The 23,620-nt window shown below is 45.2% G+C and overlaps 1 protein-coding gene across 2 annotated transcripts in view; it reads left to right on the top strand.

The window, feature by feature from the left end:
- The window catches only part of CDYL (chromodomain Y like), a 175,394-nt gene that overhangs the window by 103,679 nt on the left and 48,095 nt on the right, over window positions 1-23,620 (top strand). Inside the window, exon 2 of one of the 2 annotated variants that reach the window (XM_041770828.1) lies at window positions 1,807-2,473. In XM_041770828.1, the coding sequence (XP_041626762.1) occupies window positions 1,807-2,473 (667 nt within the window). The remainder of the gene's footprint in view (window positions 1-1,806; window positions 2,474-23,620) is intronic. The other variant, XM_041770829.1, reaches the window with a different exon arrangement.

Genomic DNA, 23,620 nt, shown 5'->3' with positions numbered 1-23,620 from the left:
AGTATGTCTCGTATGTACAAAATATGTGTTAATCAATTGTGTATGTTATCGATAACGCTTCCAGTCAGTAGTAAGCTATTATTAGTTGTTTTGAGAGGAGTCAAAAGTTATATGCAGATTTATTTATTTTTTTTTTACTGCCTTGAGGTGGGGGTCGGTGCCCCTAACTCCCATGTAGTTCAAGGATCAACTGTACCTCATGCTTCTGGAATGGAAATTGAGGTAGAAAAAAAATAAGATTAAAATGTAGCTTTCTCTTGAGAGATCATCCCTTTACTCCTTGTCTTTAACACTTCTAAACTATTTCTGCTGTAAAATTGATTCACGTGGAATTTTCTAGAAATAAGTCTTTATATGTAATTTTTCACAAGCAAAGGAGCAGGGAGGAAAATCACTATCAAAGCTTTCAGTGCCACATTATGGACTGTGTGGACTTATATATGCAGATCCAACGTTAGTTGTTAGTTAATAATCTAGAGAGATTATTAGTTATCTCTGTAGAGATTTGTTAGGCATGAAACCTGCCACCTACTGATACAAGTCCTTTCTTTACCTTTTTGCACAGAAGCCATAATGTATATTTACTTTAGGCTTTTCTATAGTTAAGGGCTTTAATTCCCTATATCCCAGATAGACATATTGGAGAGTTTTTTTTTAAGGGGGGTGGATTTTGAGAGGGGAAAATGATGGGGTAAGGTATTCTCCCTTTCTCCAAAAGTGTCTCTTGTTGTATTCCAAATTAGCCCCTGTTACATTGGAATGTTGGAGAACTAGGCATACCATTATGTCATCTGACCTGACCTGTAGCTTTGCAAGAAATTTATTGATGTTCTTGGTAATTGATGGACTTTGACTTTGCATCCTTAATTAAAGAGCTGCTCTGTGGCTGTGGGCCTCTCCCTGCAAGGTACAGAGAGGTGCACGCTGCCGCAGGGAGAGCAGGCTGATCGTGTTTACGTTAACTATAGAGAGGTTCCACTAGATTCTAAGCATTTTCCCAACTACACGCCGAATATTAGGTCAAATATATTTTGTTCACATGAGTCATCAGATATCTCCCATTTACACTTAAGAACGTGAAGGTACTAGAATTTGTCGCAGTTATAACTATCTTTCATGACAAATTCGTAAATTTGTGTAAATTCATAAATTAGCCACTGGATGTACTGATCACCAAATTCAAAGATTAGCAGCATCTTCTTTAAAGACATTAGCCCCAAATTAGTTCAAACCAAGATTCGGAGGTGAATAACTTGCCATTTTGTTATTGATACAACATCATGAATTCTATGGACCTCTCTCGGCTTTAACCGAGTAAATAATACTTGCAATACTGACCATGTTTCTTCAGTGAGCCAGTTGCACACCTCAGAAGGCTCCGAGCCCTGCATAGCTGTTTACCACAGCCAAGCTGGTGCTTGAGGACCTGCCGTTGGTACCCTAAGCATGACCACGCAGAAGACTGTAGATGACTAGTCTGTTGCAGCTGGAACTGAGAACCAACTCGGGTGGTCAGGGGCGGAGGTAAAAACAGAGCCCCGTTTGAAACACAGAAAAATAAGCTACCCAGTGTGCATCCATGTGATCTGGGCATAAAATTTTAGCATTTCGTCTGACTTAATTTCACAGAAATTGCTAAAATCCCCAGTGTTCCGTTCCTGTTCTCTTTTCAGATGATTCGGCTGAGGAGAGAGGTCATTCTCCGTACCTGTTGCGGTTTTTATTATTTTTGATGCTTCTTTATGAAACTTGCCTCTTTTTTCCAGACAATACGTTGACACCTCTTTCTTTTCTGTGTGTGAACAGGTTGAAAGGATCGTTGACAAAAGGAAAAACAAAAAAGGGAAGACCGAATATCTGGTTCGGTGGAAGGGCTATGACAGTGAGGACGACACCTGGGAACCAGAACAGCACCTTGTGAACTGTGAGGAGTACATTCACGACTTCAACAGACGCCACACCGAAAAGCAGAGAGAGAGCACACTAACCAGAACAAACAGGACATCCCCAAACAATGCCAGGAAACAGATCTCCAGATCCACCAACAGCAACTTTTCCAAGACCTCTCCTAAATCGCTTGTGATTGGCAAAGACCACGAGTCCAAAAACAGTCAGTTATTTGCTGCCAGCCAGAAGTTCAGGAAAAACACAGCTCCATCTCTCTCAACCCGGAAGAACATGGACCTAGCAAAATCAGGTATAAAGATCCTTGTGCCTAAGAGCCCCATTAAGAGCAGGACCGCAGTGGACGGCTTTCAGAGTGAGAGCCCTGAGAAACTGGACCCCGTCGAACAGGGTCAGGAGGACACGGTGGCCCCCGAAGTGGCAGCCGAAAAGCCAGTCGGAGCTTTATTGGGCCCTGGTGCAGAGCGAGCTAGGATGGGGAGCAGGCCCCGGATACACTCATTAGTGCCTCAGGTGTCTGGGCCCGTGACTGCAGCCATGGCCACGGGATTAGCTGTCAACGGAAAAGGTGAGTGTCCAGGTGAGCTGCTCAGCGGCAGCGTCCCCATCCGTGGCCACGGGCCGTGGCTCCACGTGCCGGCGATGTCCTCAAGGTGCACTGGCACCCCTGCTGCCGCGGTGGGCCTGCTCTAGAAGCTCCGAGCTGGTACAGCCTCTGCCTTTCCTTGAAGACTTTGCCATTTCTCTCCTAAGTCAGCGCTAGCTGTCTCTGTTGAATCGTGTCCGCAAACTGTCCCGCCGCATCAACCTGCTTTATAGTGTCTCCCCACTCTAAATCGGTTACGCTTGGGATTTTTCTGTTTTCTTTTCTTTTCTTTTCTTTTCTTTTCTTTTCTTTTCTTTTCTTTTCTTTTCTTTTCTTTCTTTTCTCTTCTCTTCTCTTCTCTTCTTTTCTTTTTTTTAAGATTTTATTTATTTCTTTGAGAGAGAGCAAGTGAGAGCACAAGCAGGGAGAGGGAGAAGCAGAATCCGATGGAAGGGAGGGTAGCAGGGAGCCCGACGTGGGGCTCGATCCCAGGACCCCGGATCATGACCTGAGCTGAAGGCATACCCTTAACTGACTGGGCCTCCCAGGCGCACCACGCTTGGTATTTATCTTCCTAGCAGGTTTCTTCGAGAACCTTTATACATCTTAGATACGGAGTCTGAATTTTCTAAGTGTGACCAGTATTGGTTAGAAGTCATGAGCCTTATTTGGCCAACCCCTTTAAATAACCAGAAATGCCTTTCAAGTGAAGGTACCATTCACCTAATAGAACTTTTCATTTGCTTCTCTGTAATCTATCATCTGTTCAGATCACATTGTCCTTTTTTCAGAATAGGAGTCCACTCAGCAGGGATGGTATTTTCTGCTCCTGCTCCTGGATTCTGCAGCTTAGTTGGTTGTTCCATGACCCAGCTCCAAAGACTGCCCAGCTGGGATTAGCTTTACTGTCCCCATGTCTTGGCTGGCCACTGATTTTTATAGAATTCTGTTATGGGTTTCTCTAATATAGGCCTCACTAGCTTTGCCTCACTTTAGGCCCTGATCATTTCTTACCTGCCATAGCTTTCACATTGGTCTCCCTGCTTCCTGCCTCTTGATGGTTCCTGGCCATTTACTGTAGTTGTTGGACGGGAGGAGCCCCCCCCCCCACCCCCGTCACCAGTCTGATCATGCCACCATTGCTTTAGTTAACAGGTGTGCTCCTGGGTCTCTGCTTGGCCCTCAGCCTCTCTCAGCTCCCTCTGTGTCGGCACTCCTGCCGTTCTCTGCCAGAAGCGTCACATCTCCCCTGCTCCTCGATCACCTCTGGGACTGCCCCTCTGCCTTCTGGCTCTGTGTCTTCTGGCCTCATATGCTGTCCACGTCCTGTGTATTGCAGTATTGTAATTGTATCTTTCTCTGTGTTTCTGTAACCTCATGCTTAGTAGAGTAAGATAAAATAAAATGGTGTTGGTTTGGAGGGGAGGAGCTGTTTCCCTAAAGGAGAAATGTTTACCTGAGATGCTGCCCAACCCAACTCACTGTGGTGTATCAGTGAGTTTTGGCTTAGACCTTTGTGTGGTAGTGAAGATGGATGGATCCAGAAATCTGGGGTATCCCTTTGGACAGTAAATTGCCATCTGGCTAGTGTCTTTCAGATAACACGTTTTACCCCAAATGCTGCTTTTCTTCCACTCTAAAAGTTTCGGCCTTACTTGGGACTTGTGTGAGCTTGTTTACCGAGTTGACTTCCCGAATTGTTGGCCTGCTCATAGATACGGTTTTCTTTTACCTTGTTGTAAATGAAGGATTATAGAGGTTCAGAGGCAGAAGAGAAATCAGCCATCTAACCGTATGCTCTGTTTCATGGAGTGGGAAGTCAAGTCCACAGAGACTGTGATGTTCAGAGAGAACTGAAGGCAGAGATGGAGTCAGAACACGTTTCTTTCTTCCTACTCCCATGTTCTCACCTTTGCTTGCTACCTTCACTAGACAAGGAGCATTTACTTCTTGATTAATTATTCAGGGCTGTGCACTCCCCTGGGCTGTGGTGCAGCAGGTAAGGGCTAGGCATCTGCTGACTCTGGGGCAGGTGTTGGCAAACCGGCCCATTAGCTAAACCTACCCCATCACCTGTAGTGTATGGCTTGCAAGCCAAAAATGGTTTTGATGTTTTCTAATGCTTGAAAAAAATCAAGAGGAATAGTATTTAATGACATATTGAAAATAAAAGAAATCCAAATATGTGTCCATAATGTTTGTGTGGGGGGGGGGGTTGCTTTGGTTTTTAGAGAAGGGGAGAGAGAGAAAAAGATTGTTCTTTCTTTGGTTTTGGAGAGAGAGAGAGAGGTAGATAGATGGGGGGAGGGCAAAAGGAGAGAGAATCTCAAGCAGTCTCCATGCCTAGTGCGGAGCCCAACACGGAGCCCAACACGGGTTTCCATCCCGCAGCCCTGAGATCATGACCTGAGCATAAATCAAGAGTCAGACACTTAACCGACTGAGCTACCCAGGCTCCCCTCCCCTCCATAAATAAAGTTTGATTGGAACCCAGACACATTCATTCATTCACTCATGGTCTGTGGCTGCTTTCTCATTAAACTCTCAACAGTGTTGAATCATTATGAGAGAGGCTATATAGCCTGCAAAGCTGAAAGAGTTCTTTCAGTCTGGCTCTTCACAGAAAAGTTTGCTAATCCTTACTCTAGAAGGTCACGCTCCTAGGACAGTATTTTTGGGAAGTAAGAGGACACGAAGGGCTTCAGAAGACCTGTGGTTCCCCATGTCCACAGAGGTGGTATGTCCGTGCAGCTTCTATGGGATATGTGGGGCTTGATTTTTGGAACTTCTTTGACCTTAAAGTTCCCAAACTTTCTCTTGAGCACACTTACACAGGCTTGGCTTTCCTCCGCAAAGCCTTCAGTTTCCTATAAAAGGATAGTGACTTCTGTTTAAAGAAGGAATTAGTGCCTTCCTTTTTCATTACTCTTCCCATTTTGAACTATTTTTAAATGTCCCTAAAGGTGGCTTTGGTTAAAACCACCAGAGATGTGTGAGCATAAAATCTTAAATTATTTTATCTTGCTCTGTGGAGTTAGATTGGTTGGGGTGAGAGTAATACTGTATTTGCAAGGCCCTTGTGACCTCCTTCTTCTCCTGGCCGGGAGTCCTATATGGTGTTGAGAATACACTCTCCACTTAGATGAAAGGAAGAATAGAAGCCACTGGGGAAGAGTTTTAGGACAGTGATAAGTGACATGGCCATGATCTATCAAATCAGGCTTCAGATGAAGAGGGGGGAAAGAACCATCTTCTTCCCTCTGGAGCCTCCCATTGGGATTTCCTTTCTGAACAAAATATGACGGCAAAAGCAAATGGTGTCTTAGACAATATATGGCTGTCTACAGGCAGATGCTTCAGAGGATTAGAGCCTTTGCTTCTCCTCATCCTTTTCTTTGTATACAGAAAGATGCTTTTGTTCCCTCCTCTGGAAAGTAAGCTCCAAGAAGGGATGGCATCTTGCCAGTGCTAGATCCTACCATGTCCAGAGAGTACCTGTGTGTGGTAGATGCTCTGCCAGTGTTTGTGGAGGGAATGATTCCAATAGAAGGGGTGCTCACTGAAGACAGGAACTGTAGTGAGTTCTTTGTAACCCTATAGCTGGGTCACACTGAATGTGAGGAAAGAAATGCTATTGAGATGACAAGGTATGGAGGCCAGAAGTACAGGAACATTCTAGAAAACCGATTACTAGCCCTCAGGGCATTTCTTTTCTGAGAGAGCAGTACTGAAGCTGTGTCAGGTTGTTGGTCCATACTCATAATTTCTTAAAGTAGTTGTTTGTTTTTACTTTCCACATTAATTTTAGGGCTACATAGAAAACTGATTTGTTTTTCTAAAACTAATTGAAGCAGATACTCATGGAGTCACTGGGAAATGAGTCATCTTATTCAAAGCATTAATCGTGTGTATGAAGGATATTTTTGCCACCAAACACAACAGATATTTAAATATCTGTTAACCAAAAGAGTAAATGTTTCTGGAGAATTTTAACACACAGGATTGCTTTTACAGAATAACCATATGTATATTTGGTTTGTAACTGTTTTAAGTATGAAACAAAGATTTAAAAGATGACTATATTGCTTCCTTTTAGAAATATGAAAAATTTTAAAGTTTAGGCCATGTCACTGTCTATTTCTACTGTTCTTTTTTTAAAAAAAAAAAGATTTTATTTATGTATTCATGAGACAGAGAGAGAGGCAGAGACACAGGCAGAGGGAGAAGCAGGCTCCATGCAAGGAGCCCCACGTGGGACTTGATCCCGGGTCTCCAGAATCAGGCTCTGGGCTGCAGGCGGCGCTAAACCGCTGAGCCACCTGGGCTGCCCCTCTACTGTTCTTTATCAATAAGCTAATGATAGTATTTTCTTGCTCTTTTAATTGCCTAACAAATTAATCCTACAAAAGAAGCAATTGTTTTTAAAAGCTGTCTTGTTATTTTATTCTTTTGTGAATTCAAATATATAATTGTTCGTTTGACAAAGTATGACATTTGAGAAAACACTGCTAACACGCTTTAAAAAAAAAAAAAAGGTCTAAACCCAATCAGTGTTACTGCATGGGGTTGCTGCTATTAAGTCAAAAGCCAGAAGATTCAGGAAGAAAATGAAGAAGTACCTTAACTTACCCACAAGTCTTTCATCCCATGAGCATTTCCATCCAAGAAAGGCTCCCAGGAGAACTTGTTCAGAAGATTTGGCTTCTTCTGAGGAGCTGGAGTGTAAATTCCCCTAAATAAAAATATGAAGCTGATGATCTACCTCCCTTCTGTATCATTATCAGGGAAGCTGATGTTCCAAATCAGTAGCTCCAACCGAAGAAGAGACCCACAGTCCCCTAGGGCCATTTACAATTTATATGCCGAGATTAGAATTAACTCCAGGGAAAGTTAAGAAATCAGGAGACCAGTCGCAGAAGCCACTGAGCAGACCTCAACAGGAAACGTCAAGAGAGGACAGTCGAAGCTGTGCCTAACAAGTAGTCAATTGACCGTGCCAGTGAGGGTTTGATTACAAAAGACTTTGGAAACCAACATTTACTGGAGCCTCTTGTAAATGGATTCCATGGTAGATAGTTCCACTTATCACAGGGTACAAACCTACTTATTCATAAAGCTTTTTGCAGGAAAAAAAAAAAAAACCTTATTCATAGGCAGATTATAGAAGCTAAAATTGAACCAAGTAAAGTTTTGAGGCAAGCAGATGTGCAACTCCCCACCCCACAGAACATTTTACTAGGTGCTTCAGGCAGAAGGATGTGGTAGCCAGACACAGTTGTTCCTTCTTCCTTGAGGGGATCCCAGTGGGCTCAGAACTCCCTGTACTCAAGCATCTAGTGGCGTTTTAGGCACAAAGCTCTTACGGAAGATGCTCTTGTCCAGCAGCAGCCATCTGCTAGTGTCAAGAGTTGGCCACCTCCAGGAATCTTTGAGAACATAAAACCATAATCATTTCATTGTAAAGCTAAAAATATGCAGCTCTTTGCCATTGATCTAAAGCCCATGCCTTTACATAAAGGAGTACTTTGATATGCCACTTGTTTGGTGAATCAAGCCCTTTTCCTTGGGAATGGATCTATTGATCGGAGCTCAGTTGTATGGGAAGTGCATCCATAACGCATCATCTACTATTGCCAGTTTGGATTTCACTGAAGTGGAGCAGAAACGTCGGTGCTTATATGTCTTGGGTCCACAGTCCTGGGATTTTTTCATTTTTCCCATTTTCTCACTTAGACCTGACTTGACAGTTATTTTCACTTAGAGCCTTTCCAGAGCATTAGACATCATTTCCCTTGAGGCCTCAGCTCACCTCTTGTAACCATATCTCTTATCTTATGTAAAAATGAATTAAATACAGTAACAAGTTCCACTGGCCTAAGAAATTTAGGACAGAAGCCCAGCCAGCTCTTGGCCAACACACATCCCAGCAGGAGCAGCCCAGGGGCTGCTGCCAGAGACCCCCTCGCCCCCTGAACTTCCAGGGTTTGATGGTGGTGTTCAGAGGTGATTAGGACTTGGGGAGGGGTAACCCAATGAACCTGTTTCAGAGCTTTTGTGATTGTTTAGTTTTCTCTTTTTGTTTCCACTCTCTTGGGTATTTTTTCCTATACCAGCAATTCTCAAAGCCTGATGCCAAGAGCAGGTGCCGCAGTGGCATCTGGGGGCCTGTTAGAAATGCACGTGCCCAAGCCCCCCTCTCGCCTCCTGGATTGGAATGTCTGCTGGGCCCAGCCACCTGTTTCCCAGGACCCCCACGTGGCTCTGCTGCTCGCCAAAGTGCAGCAACGACCCCCCTGTACCATGCTTTATTTTAAATTTGGTTTTATACAGCAAGATGGGAAATAAATTAAAAAACGCTACAAAATTCTTCTGTTTATAGCATATTTTAGATTCTTATAGTTAGATCCTATTCTCTCATGAGGTTGCTTAGCCTTCGTATAGCTTGATTTAAAACTATCTTCAGGCTTTTGTAATTTGTCTTAATAAATATTTATAATTAGAAATTTTTAATGACAGGGAAGAATTATAAAATAATTAAAACATCTCAAAGAAAAACAGAAGCACCCCTCCAGGACCCACCTCCTCCTCCTTGTCTCCAGAGAGAGAAAACTGCTGTTAACAGTTTATTCCTTCCAGAAATTTTATAAACATGCACAACTTTTAAATACATCAGTGGGCTCCTACTTGCCATACGGTTCTACAACTTAGGGGTTTATTTTTAATTTTGATAGATCTTGGATATGTTTTCATATCCACACAAATAGCCCTATCTCGTTCCTCTAAAATGTTTTGTGGATCTTTATGGTGTGACTCTATTGTACATGCCTGCTCCCCGGTGACTTAGTGTCAGTATTTCGCGGCAGGGGGCGCTTTGGCCTTTGGGCCTGGACACTTGCTGGTTTAGCATCTCAGGCCCTGCCCTTAAGATGCTAGTAATGGCCTCGGGCATCGTGACAGATCGCAGTGTCTGTTATTCCCATCTGCCTGCCCAGGGCCTGTGTCTGGGTACATCCATTGTGTGAGCATCTCAGCTGTAGACGTTAAGAGTTTTTTCCACACAGATGGATACATTTTATCGATGTTGCAACAGCAGAAATGTTAATGCACCTCCTGTCTTAAACCTCTTAAGTAATCCATAAATACTATGAATTTTTATACAAGTAATTTAGAAGTACACTGAGCAAAATAGGAAAGTTTACCATTACCTTCTCCCCTAAGAATACCATTCCTTCCCCCAGAGGGAACATTAATAGTTTGACAGGTGTCATTTCAGACCTTCTACATACTTACACTCTTATTATGGAATCATACTATGTACATTGTTCTGGTATCTGCCTCTTTCATTTAACATCATGTGTCATGTCATGGAGAGCTTTCTGTTTTAAGAGTCAGAACTCTTACTTCTTGAAGTTTTTTTTTTTGTTTTGTTTTGTTTTTATTTATTCATAGAGACAGAGAGAGAGAGAGAGAGAGAGAGGCACAGGCAGAGGGAGAAGCAGGATCCTCGCAGGGAGCCTGATGTGGGACTCGATCCTGGAACTCCAGGATCATGACCTGGACTGAAGGCGGCGCTAAACCACTGAGCCACCCAGGCTGCCCCTTCTTTTGAAGTTTTAAACTTGATTTGTGTCTTTTTGGATGCAATTTCAAATTTATGGAGAGTTGCAAAAACAGTACAAAAAGAACATGTACACTTTATCACTTTCTCTGCAGTTGTTTCCGTTTGGCTTCATTGACTTTCTCCCTCCTGCAGGCGCAGGCGTGTGCCTGCGTTTATATAGTCACATATGTACATACACACATGTGCATATGCATCCACCCTGCACCCCCTCCCACCCGTTTGAGTGTTAGCTGGAGACTTGCTGCTGTAAACAAGAATAAAGTATAAGCTTGTAATTAAGATTTTGCTAGATGTTGCCAAATTGCTCTCTAAACAAGCTATAAAGATTGCGAGTGCCCATTTTCCTATTGTTCTTAATCAACTTTTAAATATCTGTCACATACTTAAAGTAGAAGATGGTATCTCCTTGTCTTAATTTTAAATTGTGAAAGTTCTGCTTTTACAGGTTAGAATTGTTTGCATTTCTTTTTCTGTTCATTCCCTTTATATACTCTCTTGCCTGTTGATGGGGGACAGAGTAGTGCAGTTTTTCCAAAATGTAAAGACTTTGTTGAATTACGCCCGTCATCCTTGCCCAGGGGCCACGCTAATCTCCGCGTGTTTGGCCTGCCAAGTACATACTTTGAACAGGAGCATTTCAGAAGAGGTCACTGACTTTGGCTCTCCCAGTACCCACTCAAGGACAGATACTTTCATGCCAGAGGTTAGAATGAATAGTGCCATCTAGTCTCTGCCTTAAGGGATTTACAAGAGTTTAATGAGAAAGCCTCAAATTAATTTGCATTGATTTTATGGTTCCTGCTCAGGTTTGAATATACCAAAGTGTATTTTATTAACTTGGAGTTTTACAATTTACAAGAAATTTGGGTTCGTTAGGTCCTATGTCAGGAAAGAATCTGACTGCAGTTCCTGCTCCTCTTGAACTTTGTAACTGATTGGCACAAGGGCAGAATAAAAACAAGTCATCAATTCAAGTGAAATTCCTTTTCTTGGACATATTTGCTCTTGTTGGCACCTGCTGCCAGGGGCTGAACACCTGTTACAAATCCCACTTGTCTTGGGGCACCGGGGTGGCTCCGATCGGTTAAGTGTCTGCCTGCATCTCAGGTCATGATCTCAGGGTCCTGGGATCGAGTCCTGATGTCAGGCGCTCTGCTCAGCACAGTCTGCTTCTCCCTTCCTCCTGCCCCTGCCCCTGCTTGTGCTCTGGCTCTCTTGTTCGCTCGCTGTCTCTCTTTCAAATAAATAAATCATTTTTTAAAAAAAGAAACAAATCCCTACTACTTCATGCCCATTTTTATTGCTGTTATCTTTAGCAGGGTCCTGGTCTTCTAGAATATTCCTCTTAGGACATCCTATATCTTAGAAGTGAGAGCAGCTACGTATGTATATAGTGTACAGCCCATCCAGCCTTATCCCAACTATACTGTTGATTTTATTGTCTTCAGTTCCTTTCACATTATTCCTCGTCTTCCAGAGAATGCTTATTTTATAAGTGAGCCTGGTTGGGAAAGAGAAAGGGATTTGATAAAAAGTCACTCAGCAGAGTTCATAAGACAGTAGGGTCCACATTATAGCCTGCTCCTGACTTCAGTTTGTGTCAGGCTGGCGAAAGGCATTTTTTGCAAGCCTAATTCGGTGTTGCTAGTATTATATTAGACGAAACTTGTTCTTTCTTCAGTGAAACCGAACTCAAATTGGCTTCAACAGACAAGCAAACAAAAATGCCATCTGTTGGCTCAGGTGAGCAAGCTCAGGCATAGGTGGATCCGTTGCCTAAAAAGTAACCAAGCCCCAGCCCCCCCCCCCCCCCCCCCCCCCCACCTCAGCCCCAGGCCCTCTCCCCACCTCTGGGCTCTCTTGGCTGCGTTCAGGTGGACCCATCCTGCGGGGAAGACTGGTGCTGCCCGCAGTTCTGGGTGGCATCCCAACCCTCCCAGTAAGCCAGGCAGAAAAGAGTCTTAACTCTCCCAGAAGTTCCAAGAGAGAAGATCAGCGTCATCCAAACTCTGGTTGCCCAAGCGAACCCCAGGGCTGTTCAACGGTAGGAGTGGAAGTGGGGGCTGAGCTGTTGACCGGCCTGAGGTTACTGAGCACCCTTAAAATCCAACAGTGCTTTCCTAAGTTAGGGAATACCGTGAGTGCTAAATATGGAATAGTAATTGAACAATCGTCTCAATTCATGTTTGAGCTTTTGGGCAGTCCTCTCAAAGCGTATGTGACCTTCCAGTACACCTGGATGTTGCTCACCATGAGCTTGAACTCTGTGTTCGCCGTTGCATTTTCTATTTTTGTGTGTCTAGGTGTGCTCTTCCTCCTTGGTGGCTGTTTTGGAGGGGGCTGAGCATGGTGTCTATCTCCTCCTAATTTGGTACGTCGCCTTTTTCAAGGCCAGCCGCGTTTTTCATTACAAAGGAGGAAAGGCTATGTTCCAGTCAGTTTATTAGGAAACTCTGGAAAGAAGACACTAAAGAGTCCTGTTCCCCAACGTGCTTTTGCTTTGAGTGGAGTCTTAAGTGGCTTGGACGCCTAGCCTAGGTAGAGGAGAGCTGATTCCTTAGGGGAATCTCCAAGGAAGTAAAATCTGGTGGAAGAGAGCCAGAGAAAGATCCAGAATAGACAGACAAATTCAACAAAACTTTAGATAATAGAATGGGAAAGCATTGTGGCAAACGTTGTAATCTTTAGAATCTTCTGCATTGTCTAGTCCCATTGTTTACACATAATAGGTGCTTAATTAACATTTGTGTTGTGAGGGAAGAAGTTGTCTGAGCAGTTTTTTTCACTTCTACTTTCATCATTACTGTTTGTCTTCCCAAAAGGGTACGTGTGAAAAAGAGACGAGGTTTGTGGGGGTGGTTGGGAGAAATTGCTGAGGAAGTAAGAGCCAGGGCAAGTTTTGAGCTTGCAAACACGGAATGATACGTAATGCTTTGAGCTGGAAAAACTCAAGAAAACATCTGTAGGTTCATGGTGCACAACGTCTTTTAAAAATACCAGTGAATAATTTTGCTCCGTATGACAATATCCAGGAGGCAACTTTATGGGTAATAAGTAGGGCCCCTCACCCAGATATATTCACTGCCAGAGCTGTGTCACTAGATTGAGCCTCAGACCAGTAGAGCCTTTCTAGTGCCTTAGTTCTTGGTCATTGTGAGATGGAAATAACCTCACTGCGGGATTCTCTGCATTTCCTCATTGCCTTCCCAAGCCACAGCCCCTGAGCCCCTGAGCCCCTGCAGCCTGTGCCTGTAATCTGATCCCCGCTGAACTGCTTTCTTCCCCTTTCTCATCTGCCCCCACCGTAGTAGCACACCTGCAGCGCTAACAGCTGTGTCTTCCTCAAGTTCCCCAAGGCTCCCAACCTCCCGAAGGAGGATTTCCCATTCGCCTTCCTTCCTGCCCTCCCTGAAACCAGACACCTGCCCTGCTCGCAGGTCCCCTGCCTTCCCTCACGGCCTCTGGACTGCAGAGTGTTCATCCGCAGCCCTCCAAGGCCTGGGGGGCCAGAGGCAGCCTCCTCCCAACCCAGATGGACAATTCTCTGTCGGGGCCTGCGTGTTCCTTCTCCTCGCCCCTCCTTACTGTCTGCCTCACCGACTTCTTGGCCCTATGTCCGCGTTCCCCAGAGACAGGCCTCGGGGTCCTGGCCCGCCCTTCCCACCAGTGCTCACCATCACTCCAGAGGACTGGGCTCCACACGGAAGCCACGACAGCCTCATGGCTCATCCTGCTGGCAGCGTTTCCTGCGTCCCTGCAGTGTGCTGGGTCCACTCCATCCATGTGCTGCTGGTCACCCCTGCTGGGACTGCTAAGTCCTGCCCGTGTTTTTGATGACACCAGCCTGAAAGACGGGAAGGGACTAGAATTCACTAATGCCTTTTCCTCAGGGTTCTGCTGCTTTGCACCCCGATTCTGATTTTTCCTCCTAGGCCACACTTCTGGAGCATTCCATCCGTGATCACTTGCCCTTTTCCTTTCCCACCCACGCCCAGAGTGGCTCCTGCCCTGCTGCTCCGCAGCTGCTCTCAGGCCCCAGGCCCCAGTCACCTCCAGTTCCAGTGCGGTGCTTGTCTTCACCAGTACAGGCCACTCCCAGCCTTTTATATGAGCACCATGGCTTTGTTTCTGTTTTCACTTTGATTGTGGCAAAAACACGTAAACCCTGAGGTTACCATCTTAAACATCTTTAACTGTATAGTTGAGAAACGGTGAAAGTGTAGTCACGTTGCTGTGCTACAGAGCTCTAGAACATTTTCACCTTACAGTTCAAACTCTACCCTTTAAACATTAGCACTCTCTGCCCTCTCCCCCCACAGCCCAGCAAACACCTGTCTCTGTGATTTTGACTACGTTAGATACCTCCTATGAGTGGAATCCTGCCGTATTTATCCTTTTCTGATTGACTTACATCACCTCACAGTGTCCTAGAGATTCATCTACGTTGAAGCCTGTTACAGGATTTCCCTCTTTTTCTAAGGCTGCATAATATTCCATGTTACATATACAACATGCTTGCTTCATGCGCTCATCTGTCAGTAGACTTGGGGTTGCTCCTGTCTCTTGGCTGTTGTGAATGATGCTGCAGTGAACACGAGTGTATAAATCTCTCTTCAAGACCTTGCTTTGAGTGCTTTTGGATAAACACCCACAAGTGGAATTGCAGGATCCTGTGGTAATTCTATTCTTAGTTTTGAGGAGCCACGACACTTTTCTTTAACAGCTGAACCATTTTACTTTCCTGCCACATTTTAAAACCTCACCCCGATACTTCTTGCTTCCTCTTTGTTTTTGGGATGCTTGTTCCAGGAACACTACTGTTTTTTGTGCACCTTTTACTTCTCTGGCTGTTTCTTTTCTCATTTGCCCTTGTGTCTGTTCTTCTGTTACCCCTTAAGTGGCACAGCCCCTAAGACTGCTTGCCATGGCCACCCATACGCAGAAGGACGTTTGGTGCACTGGGCCTCCGGGAGGATGCTGATGGAACAGGAGCTGGGGCCAAGGGCCGTCCGCTGGGGATTCCTGCTGCCTAAGCCCTTAGGGTCCTTCTTCCAAAGCAGTCAAGGTCTGCAGGCCGCCCGTTCTCTTGCGCTGCTCTACTTGCACATGTCCCTGTAAGTGGAGTTGACACACCTCTTTATTTTTTTTTTTTAAAGTAATCTCTACCCCCCATTGTGGGGCTTGAACTTATGACCCCAAGATCAAGCGGCATGCTCCACCAGCTGAGCCAGCCAGGCACCCTGACACGCTCCTCCTTACAGCTGTGTCCCCCATGTACAGGGACCTTCCTGAGAACAAGAACCAAGACTTTTCTCCCAGGGTTTCCACTCCCTGCCTCACACCAGGTGGCCACCCAGTGTGGGAAGTGGAGAGAAAGCGTTTTCCTCTTCATGGCTCATCCTAACGTGTCTTCGTAATTACTGTTTAATTGATATTATTGAATTTGAAAGTTACATTTTAACAGCGTATTAAGATTAATGCAATATTGTTTTATCTGGGCAAAATCTAGTTAAAAGAATTCATTTAAATTCGCTGAACAAATGCAATGATAAAAGAGCACACTTTTTCCTCTAAAATGTGTACAACTACTTGCCATTATCTGAGTGCTCAGGGAACCAGCAGGCTTCTAATTTACTTTCTCCAAAGGAGTGTGGGTCCACTAGGGCTCCTGGATCCCCTTACCTCTCCCACCCCGTGGCTTTGGCTAGAATTGTCTGCGCTTGCTTCACGTTACGTGGCTCCAAGCATGGTTGCTGGCTCCTGATGAACTGCCTTTGGTGAGTCCGAGTTCCTGAAATAGTTTTTCCTCTGGCTTTAAGGCATGTTTTAAACTCTGCTTTTAATTTCTGATTGACTATGTTCCATGCCGTTCTCTGACAGTCAGCCACCTTTGTACAGGGAAGTTTCTGGAAGCTTCACACCTCCTTATCGTGCATTCAGTGAGCATTTACTGTGTGCCAGGCTCTGCTGGATGCTGATAATTCAGAGCCCAGTGAAATACGGCCCCTGACTTCTAGGAGCCCATAGCCTGGTGTAGGACAAATGTTCATGAAAGAGCCTTTGTTTCTGACCCTAGGGATCCATTTGAATGGCATCGCAGTTGGCAGAAAGTAGCAACATAGGTAAAACTGCCTCCCCACCAAAGTCAAGGGTGAAATGGCCCAAAATGGATGGAGCCCTACTGTGCTCTTGGCCAGACTGCGGTGCTGAAAGTTCAACCCTAGGGTTATAGGCAACATTGCTTAATGCAGGAACAGCACACCAGACCATTGATAGGGAAATTATAATAAACTAATCCTTGTGCAGACCTGTTCTTGCTGAAATGATGACATCTAATGAGATAAACTATCTCTATAAAAAAAAGTAATTACCCTCATGTAGTAAATACCCATCTCCCCGAGTGGTAAGGACCTAATGTAATTGCCTCTCAGTCTAGGACCATAAATAGGCTCTGCCAAGGCATTCAAAATATGAAATATTAAGAAAGCACTTTAAAATCCTAACCTTCAAAGTATTTTTTCCTCTGGGTTATTTTCTGAACTGTGTATTTGCTCTTCCATTCTCCATGCCACGGCCCTCCCCACCTTTTAGGAAGATGACACTTGATCATCAGGTTTATTTATGATCACATCTGGTCTGCCCTTCCTGCTTCATTATTTAAGAGTTGCTTGTGCTTAAAAATAGTCTTTTTAATGGGGACAATACTGGGTTCCCAAAATACCTTAAAACAGCCTCCTTCCTGCCCAGTTATCTCAATTGCGGTTCTCTCTAATTTCTGTCTGCAGTTTAAGTTCTTATTTATGTATGTGCGGCTGGGGGGCTGGGGAGAAGCATGCTGTTGGGGAGAAGGTGTAAATCTGCTCCCATGGAACAAATGCCGCTTGTACTTAGGACCATATTAGCCACTTGGAGTGCGGCTGTGCACTGTAGATAGTCCCCTCACTTCTGTGCTGAGAAGGACCTGTTGCACAGTCCGTGCACTGAAATAGTGGCATTGATCCCTAGCAGATCCTCAGGCCCCATGTTGCCAACGGTGCCAGCCTTGCCTTGCCAGCCTGAGACGCACCACCCACCCCAGCGTTAACCTGAATTTCAGAAAGTAAAAGTTGTATAAGAATAGTAGGCCCCTTAGCATGGTTGTAAAAATTATGTGTATCGCAGTCTTAATGAAGTTGGTTTCAATGATTGGGCTACTAACATGAGTTTCTGTTCTCTCCAACCCTCTTGAGACTTGATTAAGAATATCAAACCGCCTGGAGTCCTTGGTGACCTCTAAAGGACTGTCTTAATCACTCTGGGACAGCTCAGTGTCCCACATGTCAGGGTGGTCATGAGTCAGTACATGGGAGGTGATGATGTGCCCATGGGTGCTGGCCTCTCCTCCCAGGAGACACGCTCGGCTCATTCGGAAAACTGTACTCTGTCACCAAGGAGGGTTTCGGTGTCTTTTCTGCAGTGGCATGCCAAATTCTGATGGAGGGTGGGTTCAGAAGCAGTCTGCGGGGAAGGATGAATCCCTGGATTATTTTCAAGTAATAAGGGAGGAGATCACGACATTCGTTTCCGTTGATTAAACTGGCGAGGCCACTGGCCCCAGTGGGGTGAGAGCCGCGCGGCGTGGAGACCCGAGCACGCTCCGTGCGGAGGAGCCCCTCCTTCCCCAGTGCTGGCTTCCACCTGTCAGACACCTTACACCCAGGACCTTTATCCTCAGACCCACAGGACCGTTTCTAGTGTTAACTGTCATTGTCGTGGGAATCCTGTGTCTCTGGTGGTTGGAGCCCTGAAAGAACTTAGTTACTTCTAATTAAATTTTAAAGTCAAATAATAAGATGACATGGTATATGAGAAGGTGCACCCTCAGTTTTAATTAAGTTTTATGTTGCTAATGGAGGGAGGGCTCTGCATTTTATCCAGTAAATGACACTCTGCCTGCCACAAGGATGTGCAGGGGGACTTTTATTAAATGTAACACACATTGTTACCTGGAGCTCATAACGGGACAGAGACTCTTTTTCATCTTGCTGTTAGAGTCTTAAATTATGTATTCCGTGTGAGTATCGTAATTGTAGTATTTTCTTCTTTGGATGACACTTTTCAGCAAAGCTTGGTAGCTAGTTCTTGGCATTACCTCTAAAGGTTAAATGACATTTTGGTTCTGTAAGAACACTGTGGAAACGTAACGTGAACATTAGCAGCATGACTGCGGAGGCTCACGCTGTTTAATTGCTGTGTCGCCAGAGAGCGGAGTGAGCTCCGCCAGCATCGCCCCCTCCTGCCTTCCTAGCTGCAGCTCGAGCGTAGGGGCTGGAGGAGGAAGGACAGGGCCACCGGCCCACGCCAGCATTGGAGCATGTCGTGTCTTATCCACGGTGTGGCTTTGGATACACTGTTTCTGACTGCTGGGACCCAGACTGGTTTTTGGACTTGGCAGGGAAAGTGGGACACATGTCCCGTTGCCCTGTCACAGGTGTGTGCTCTGGTGTTTCAGGTCAAGCACACGTGATGGGACAGGACTGCCACGGCTTTATAACGGGGCAAGGAGGGCCATAAGAGGAGTCTCAGTCTGGCTGGGAAGGAGCGGTTGCCCTAGTGAATTTTCCACTTGCAAACTAATCCAGTTTTCTCGAGGGATTTTCTGATGTGCATTTAACAAGCAGTTACACACCGGGTTTTCCTTCTCCTTTCATCTGGGTGATCCTGTGGCCACCGAGGGTGGCACTCCGCCACAAGCGTCAGGGTTGCACACGTTACTGAGTATGACTAGTCCACGTTAGAAACGGGGGCTCGAGGAAGTCAGATGGTGGCCCCGAGAGCCTCACCACTGGAGGGACAGGGTGTCCCCAAGATGCCCGACACGGGACGGAGGGGCCGCTGCTGGTGTCTGTTTCCTGGATTTCTGGAAGAATTAAAAGAAAAGCTGACTACTGGAACTTGACTCAAGTACAGTTTTGAAGTAGTCCGTGATGCTCAAAACCGGATTTTAAAATCACTGTCTTATTTTTTTTACACTGTATTTCAGGTTTTTTGCTTTGTATTTTGAGTCTGTTGTGTGGAGGTCAGTTTTCTGTCTTAACCTTTGAGTAGCTTTCGTCCTCATCTGTAAAATGATGCGTTAAATGTTCTCTCGTGAGCCCTTGCCTTTCAACATGTGATTCTAACCTTCAGCCAAAACATCCCTTGTCAAGTTGAGTAGTCGGTGCGATGGCGTGGCTCTGTCCTGAGCTCTGAGTCCCCTGCCTGTTGTCAAGGGGTCCAAGGGCTGTCATTCTTCAGTGTCCGTGGTGTGTGGACTCCTCTAAAGGCCAAACACGTGGAGTACCCTTGAGAAGCTTCTCGTACCCCAGTTGGAGGAATACTGATTAAGAGTCCCCGCAGCTCTCAGCCCTCGCTGCGTGTTAGGAATACCTGTGCTCCCTGGCAGAGAGGGAAGTGGCCCGTCCTTAATGATTGTTGTGGAAGGCTGGCTCAGAGCCACAGCTGAAGGCGGCGAGCCTTGGCAACAGCCTGATTACACCCGATGGGAAAGGAGCCTGAAAGCCACATGGCAGGCCATCATCAGTCCTTGTAGATGATCACAAGGGTAAAAGTGCAGGATTTAAGGGGCGCCTGGGTGGCTCAGTGATTGACATCTGCCTTTAGCTCAGTGCATGATCCTGGAGACCCGGGATCGAGTCCTGCTCCCTGCATGGAGCCTGCTTCTCCCTCTGCCTGTGACTCTGCCTCTCTCTCTGTGTGTGTCTCTTATGTATAAATAAATAAAATCTTTTAAAAAGAGAGAGAGAAGTGCTAATCTGGACTAAAGCTGGATGTTTATCTTAGAATTTGCTTTAGAAGATACTTAATTTCAGTCTAGTTTGCTTAGCCTTTTCGCTCTGCAGATGAAGCTGGCTGCTTAGAGTGACAACGCACAGCGAGAGTCCCTGGAGCAGCTCTCCATGATCGCGGGTGCTGCGGGCCAGCCTCGCAACAGCATCAGGAACTTCTTCCTGTGGCGGCTGGCGTTAGTGGCATGCCCCGGAACTGTGCATTAGCTGGCCTTCATCCTTGGCTCCCCAAGGTTGCAGGGTCTATTTTCTGAAGCATAAAACCTTCTGTTACTTTAAAGCTATTCCTTAAAAGACAGTGCCTGACCTGTGAGCTTACCACGGTCTTTCCTCATTTTTCCCTCTCCATCCATAAAAAAATGAAACTTTACTTCTGACAGGGCCACCAGTAGGCCACACGTGGCCCTGTGACATTTTGACCCACTGTAAATCCTCCAACCAGCAACTCTTTACACCTACCTGGAAATGTGCTGTGTGACTTTAGTGAATACTGTGATACTTTCTTTAGAGGGTCTGCTTTCCGGGCATGGGGTCACATTCTGTGTCTATCTAGGTGCCCCATTCTTTACTGGGTTCTGCTCACCTGATTAATCCACAAAGGGTTCTGTGCTGTAAACAATAGGTACAGGCTCAAGTGTCGATGCCCATGCACCAGGGTGGACAGTTAGAGTGTACGTGGGCGAACTTACCATCCCAGTCCCACCCCACCCCTCATGACCCCAAGCCAAGAGAGGCGTTCTCAGTCATCTGAAAATATTTGTCTTGTGGTTCTGTGAGAGTAGAGAAATCTCATAAAGGAACCCATCCAGAACGGGAAAGGAATCAAGTATATCAGGAGGAAAGATGATCTATTTATCATGTCATTACTTACGTCCTTGTAATAGGCTTTTTAAAGTGATAAATTTCATCATGAGTGTGGTAAACAGTGAGTCTGTTTACCAGGAGCATTGTAAACAGTTGCATTAATTATTGGCCTCCTTCATCCTGGCAGGGAGAACAGGGAACTCAGTGAGTGCTACCTCCATCTCTCTAATAGCTCAAGCCACAAGCCACAGATGGGCCATGCCTGCCCCTCTCCCTCATCCTTACCACCCCGCCGCCCACTCCACTCCATGCCAAGTGTGCCAGTGTCCATCTCCTTCCTGACCTCCAGCCATTGCCACCTCCTGGTCTAGGTAACCAACATCTTTCTTTTTTAAAGATTTATTTATTTTGCAGGGGAGAAGCACAGCAGAGGGAGAGAAAGCATCTCAAGAGCATCTCAAGCAGACTCCCCTCTGAGCACAGAGCTTGATGCAGGGCTTGATCTCATGACACTGAAATCATGACCTGAGCCGACACTAAGAATCAGACACTTAACCAACTGAGCCACTGAGGCACCCCCAGCATCTTTCTTTTTTTTTTTTTTTTCCCCAGCATCTTTCTTAATTGTCTTTTTCAATCCATTTTTTACTTAGTCGCCAGAAGAATTTTTGGAGATATAATCCTACATTAATATCCTGCTGAAATATCTTTCTTGGCTTTCTCATGTACTTGAGATCAGACTCAGACTCCTCACTGTGATCTGCAGAGCCCTCCATGGCTTGCCCCTTCAGTGCATCTGCTTCAGGTGCACTAGGCTTCCTCCAGTCTTGGAATTGGCTAAGTTCTCTCCTTTCTCAGGGTTTCACACGTGCTTCTGTTTTATTGTCTGGTTAATTCCTTATCTTCCGGGCCTCGGCCCCTGGCAGTTCCTCTAAGAAGCATTCCTTGATCTTCTCCCAAACTCTTTCCCCTACCTCTAAAGTAGACCATTTATGTTCTGTGACTTTCTAGCATCATCCACATTTCTACTTGGATACTTAGTGTGTTTATTAATGTGGGTTGCCGGAGGTTGGACGCTATATATACTCTCTAGCCCCATATCTTCAGCATCCAGAACAGCGCCAGACAATGGCTGCCTGCCCAGGTTTGCTAAATGGTCATTCTGATTTTCTTGTCTTTCTCCTACCAGATTAGCTCTGTTCCTGGCCAGAGTAGGTGCTCATTAATGAACGAATGCTCTGCATTTAACGACCATTTGCCTTTGTACTTTTGCTTTCTTCCCTCAACTTGATTTATTAAGCATCCTGCACACTGTGTGCCAAGTATTATGAGCTCCAACTGGTGACATACAAGTGACTAGTCTCTCTGCTCCAGGAGCTGGTGTTTGCTAGGATGAGAAGCCAGTTACGGAGGCTGTAACATAAGGCAGTGTACAAATGCCTGTAAGTGACTTGAGAGAGTGTGTCTGACTGAGATCAGCAGTAACATGGTGAAGAGGGTAGAGGTGTCTCCAGGGAAGCATTTAGTAGGGTTTTGTTAAACAGCAGCTGTACTGGGAGAGGTGGTCTAGGTAGAGAAGCGTAAGCAGAGGTCCAAGAAGTAATAGTGGAGTGATTCTGGTGACTTATACACAACTTGAAAAAGGACCTAAGGCAGTTTACAATTTGAAACTGCAAGGTTTGGTTTTTCCAAATGAAGACATCAAGACAAATAGGAATGAAAGCGCGATGAAACTGAGAGCATGATAATGTAGAGAATGTGTGCACAACACTGAACATTGCCAGGGAGCCACAGATGTGGCTTCAAGCTGAGAATGAACAGGTGAATCACGTTCACCTGAGAATATCCTGAGAATGAACAGGTGAATCACGTTCACAGAGCACATGCACACTTGTACACAAACACACACACACACACACACACACACACACACATGCGCGCCCACACATGCTGCTCAGTAAAAGTACAATTAGGCACAATTGTAAGACCTGAAAGAGTATTTCTCTGTTTGGTGAACACCACCATCTTCGCAGTAAATATAAGGTTCGGAGGTTGTTTCTTAATAGCTGATCTTTGTGACTTAAGGCATAAACCCAAGCAATCTGGGTATCTGTTCTAGAGAACAATGATAGTTCATGGCCTCAGTGTTCCAAGTCAAAAAGAATAGTGTGTCTAAAAATCCCCCTTAGATAAAAATGAAATCTCAGGAGGGGATCCATTTAAGTAACTTCTTGGGGCACGTGGGTGGCTCAGTCAATGAAGCGGCTGACTCATCATCTCAGTTAAGGTCTTGACTTGAAACCCTACTCTGGGCTCCATGCTGGACATGGAGATAGCATTGTTAGTTTTAAACCTGTAGCATCTGTCAAATTAAGATTTTCAAAAAATAAACACAGGTCTCATAAATACAGAATGACTATATGTCAAAAATTTGTTGCAGGAATCAAAATGATGGTTAAGTTGGTTTCAAAGAAAATTCAGGAGACTGACTAGAGTCACTGAACGAATGCCTGAATAGTCCCAGGGTTAAGTACAAAACCAGTGAACGTCCTTCTGGACCATCAAGCCAACCTTCGGTGTTACCTCTCTCCTGAGTGGTTGCCCTTTGTATCTCTAACCAATGCTATTCATTGTATATCACCATCAGTTCTCAAAAATTAACATCCATGCTTACAGACTTCTAGAATATCCTAATCAATGCCAAATTCATAAGTCAAATGAAAGTACCTAGCCCTAGAGAAGGCCATAATCTTTGGTGGACACATCTCACAGTGCTCCGGCATGACATTGAAGTGATATGTAGGCATCCTGTTTTAGCCTTCAGCCTTGTTTCCACTTTGGAGATTTTTTTTTCCCTCGGACCATGATGAAAAATGT

This window comes from Vulpes lagopus, chromosome 10, assembly GCF_018345385.1.
Source record: "Vulpes lagopus strain Blue_001 chromosome 10, ASM1834538v1, whole genome shotgun sequence".
NCBI classification, from domain to species: domain Eukaryota; kingdom Metazoa; phylum Chordata; class Mammalia; order Carnivora; family Canidae; genus Vulpes; species Vulpes lagopus.
This window is presented reverse-complemented; position numbering and strand designations above follow the sequence as displayed.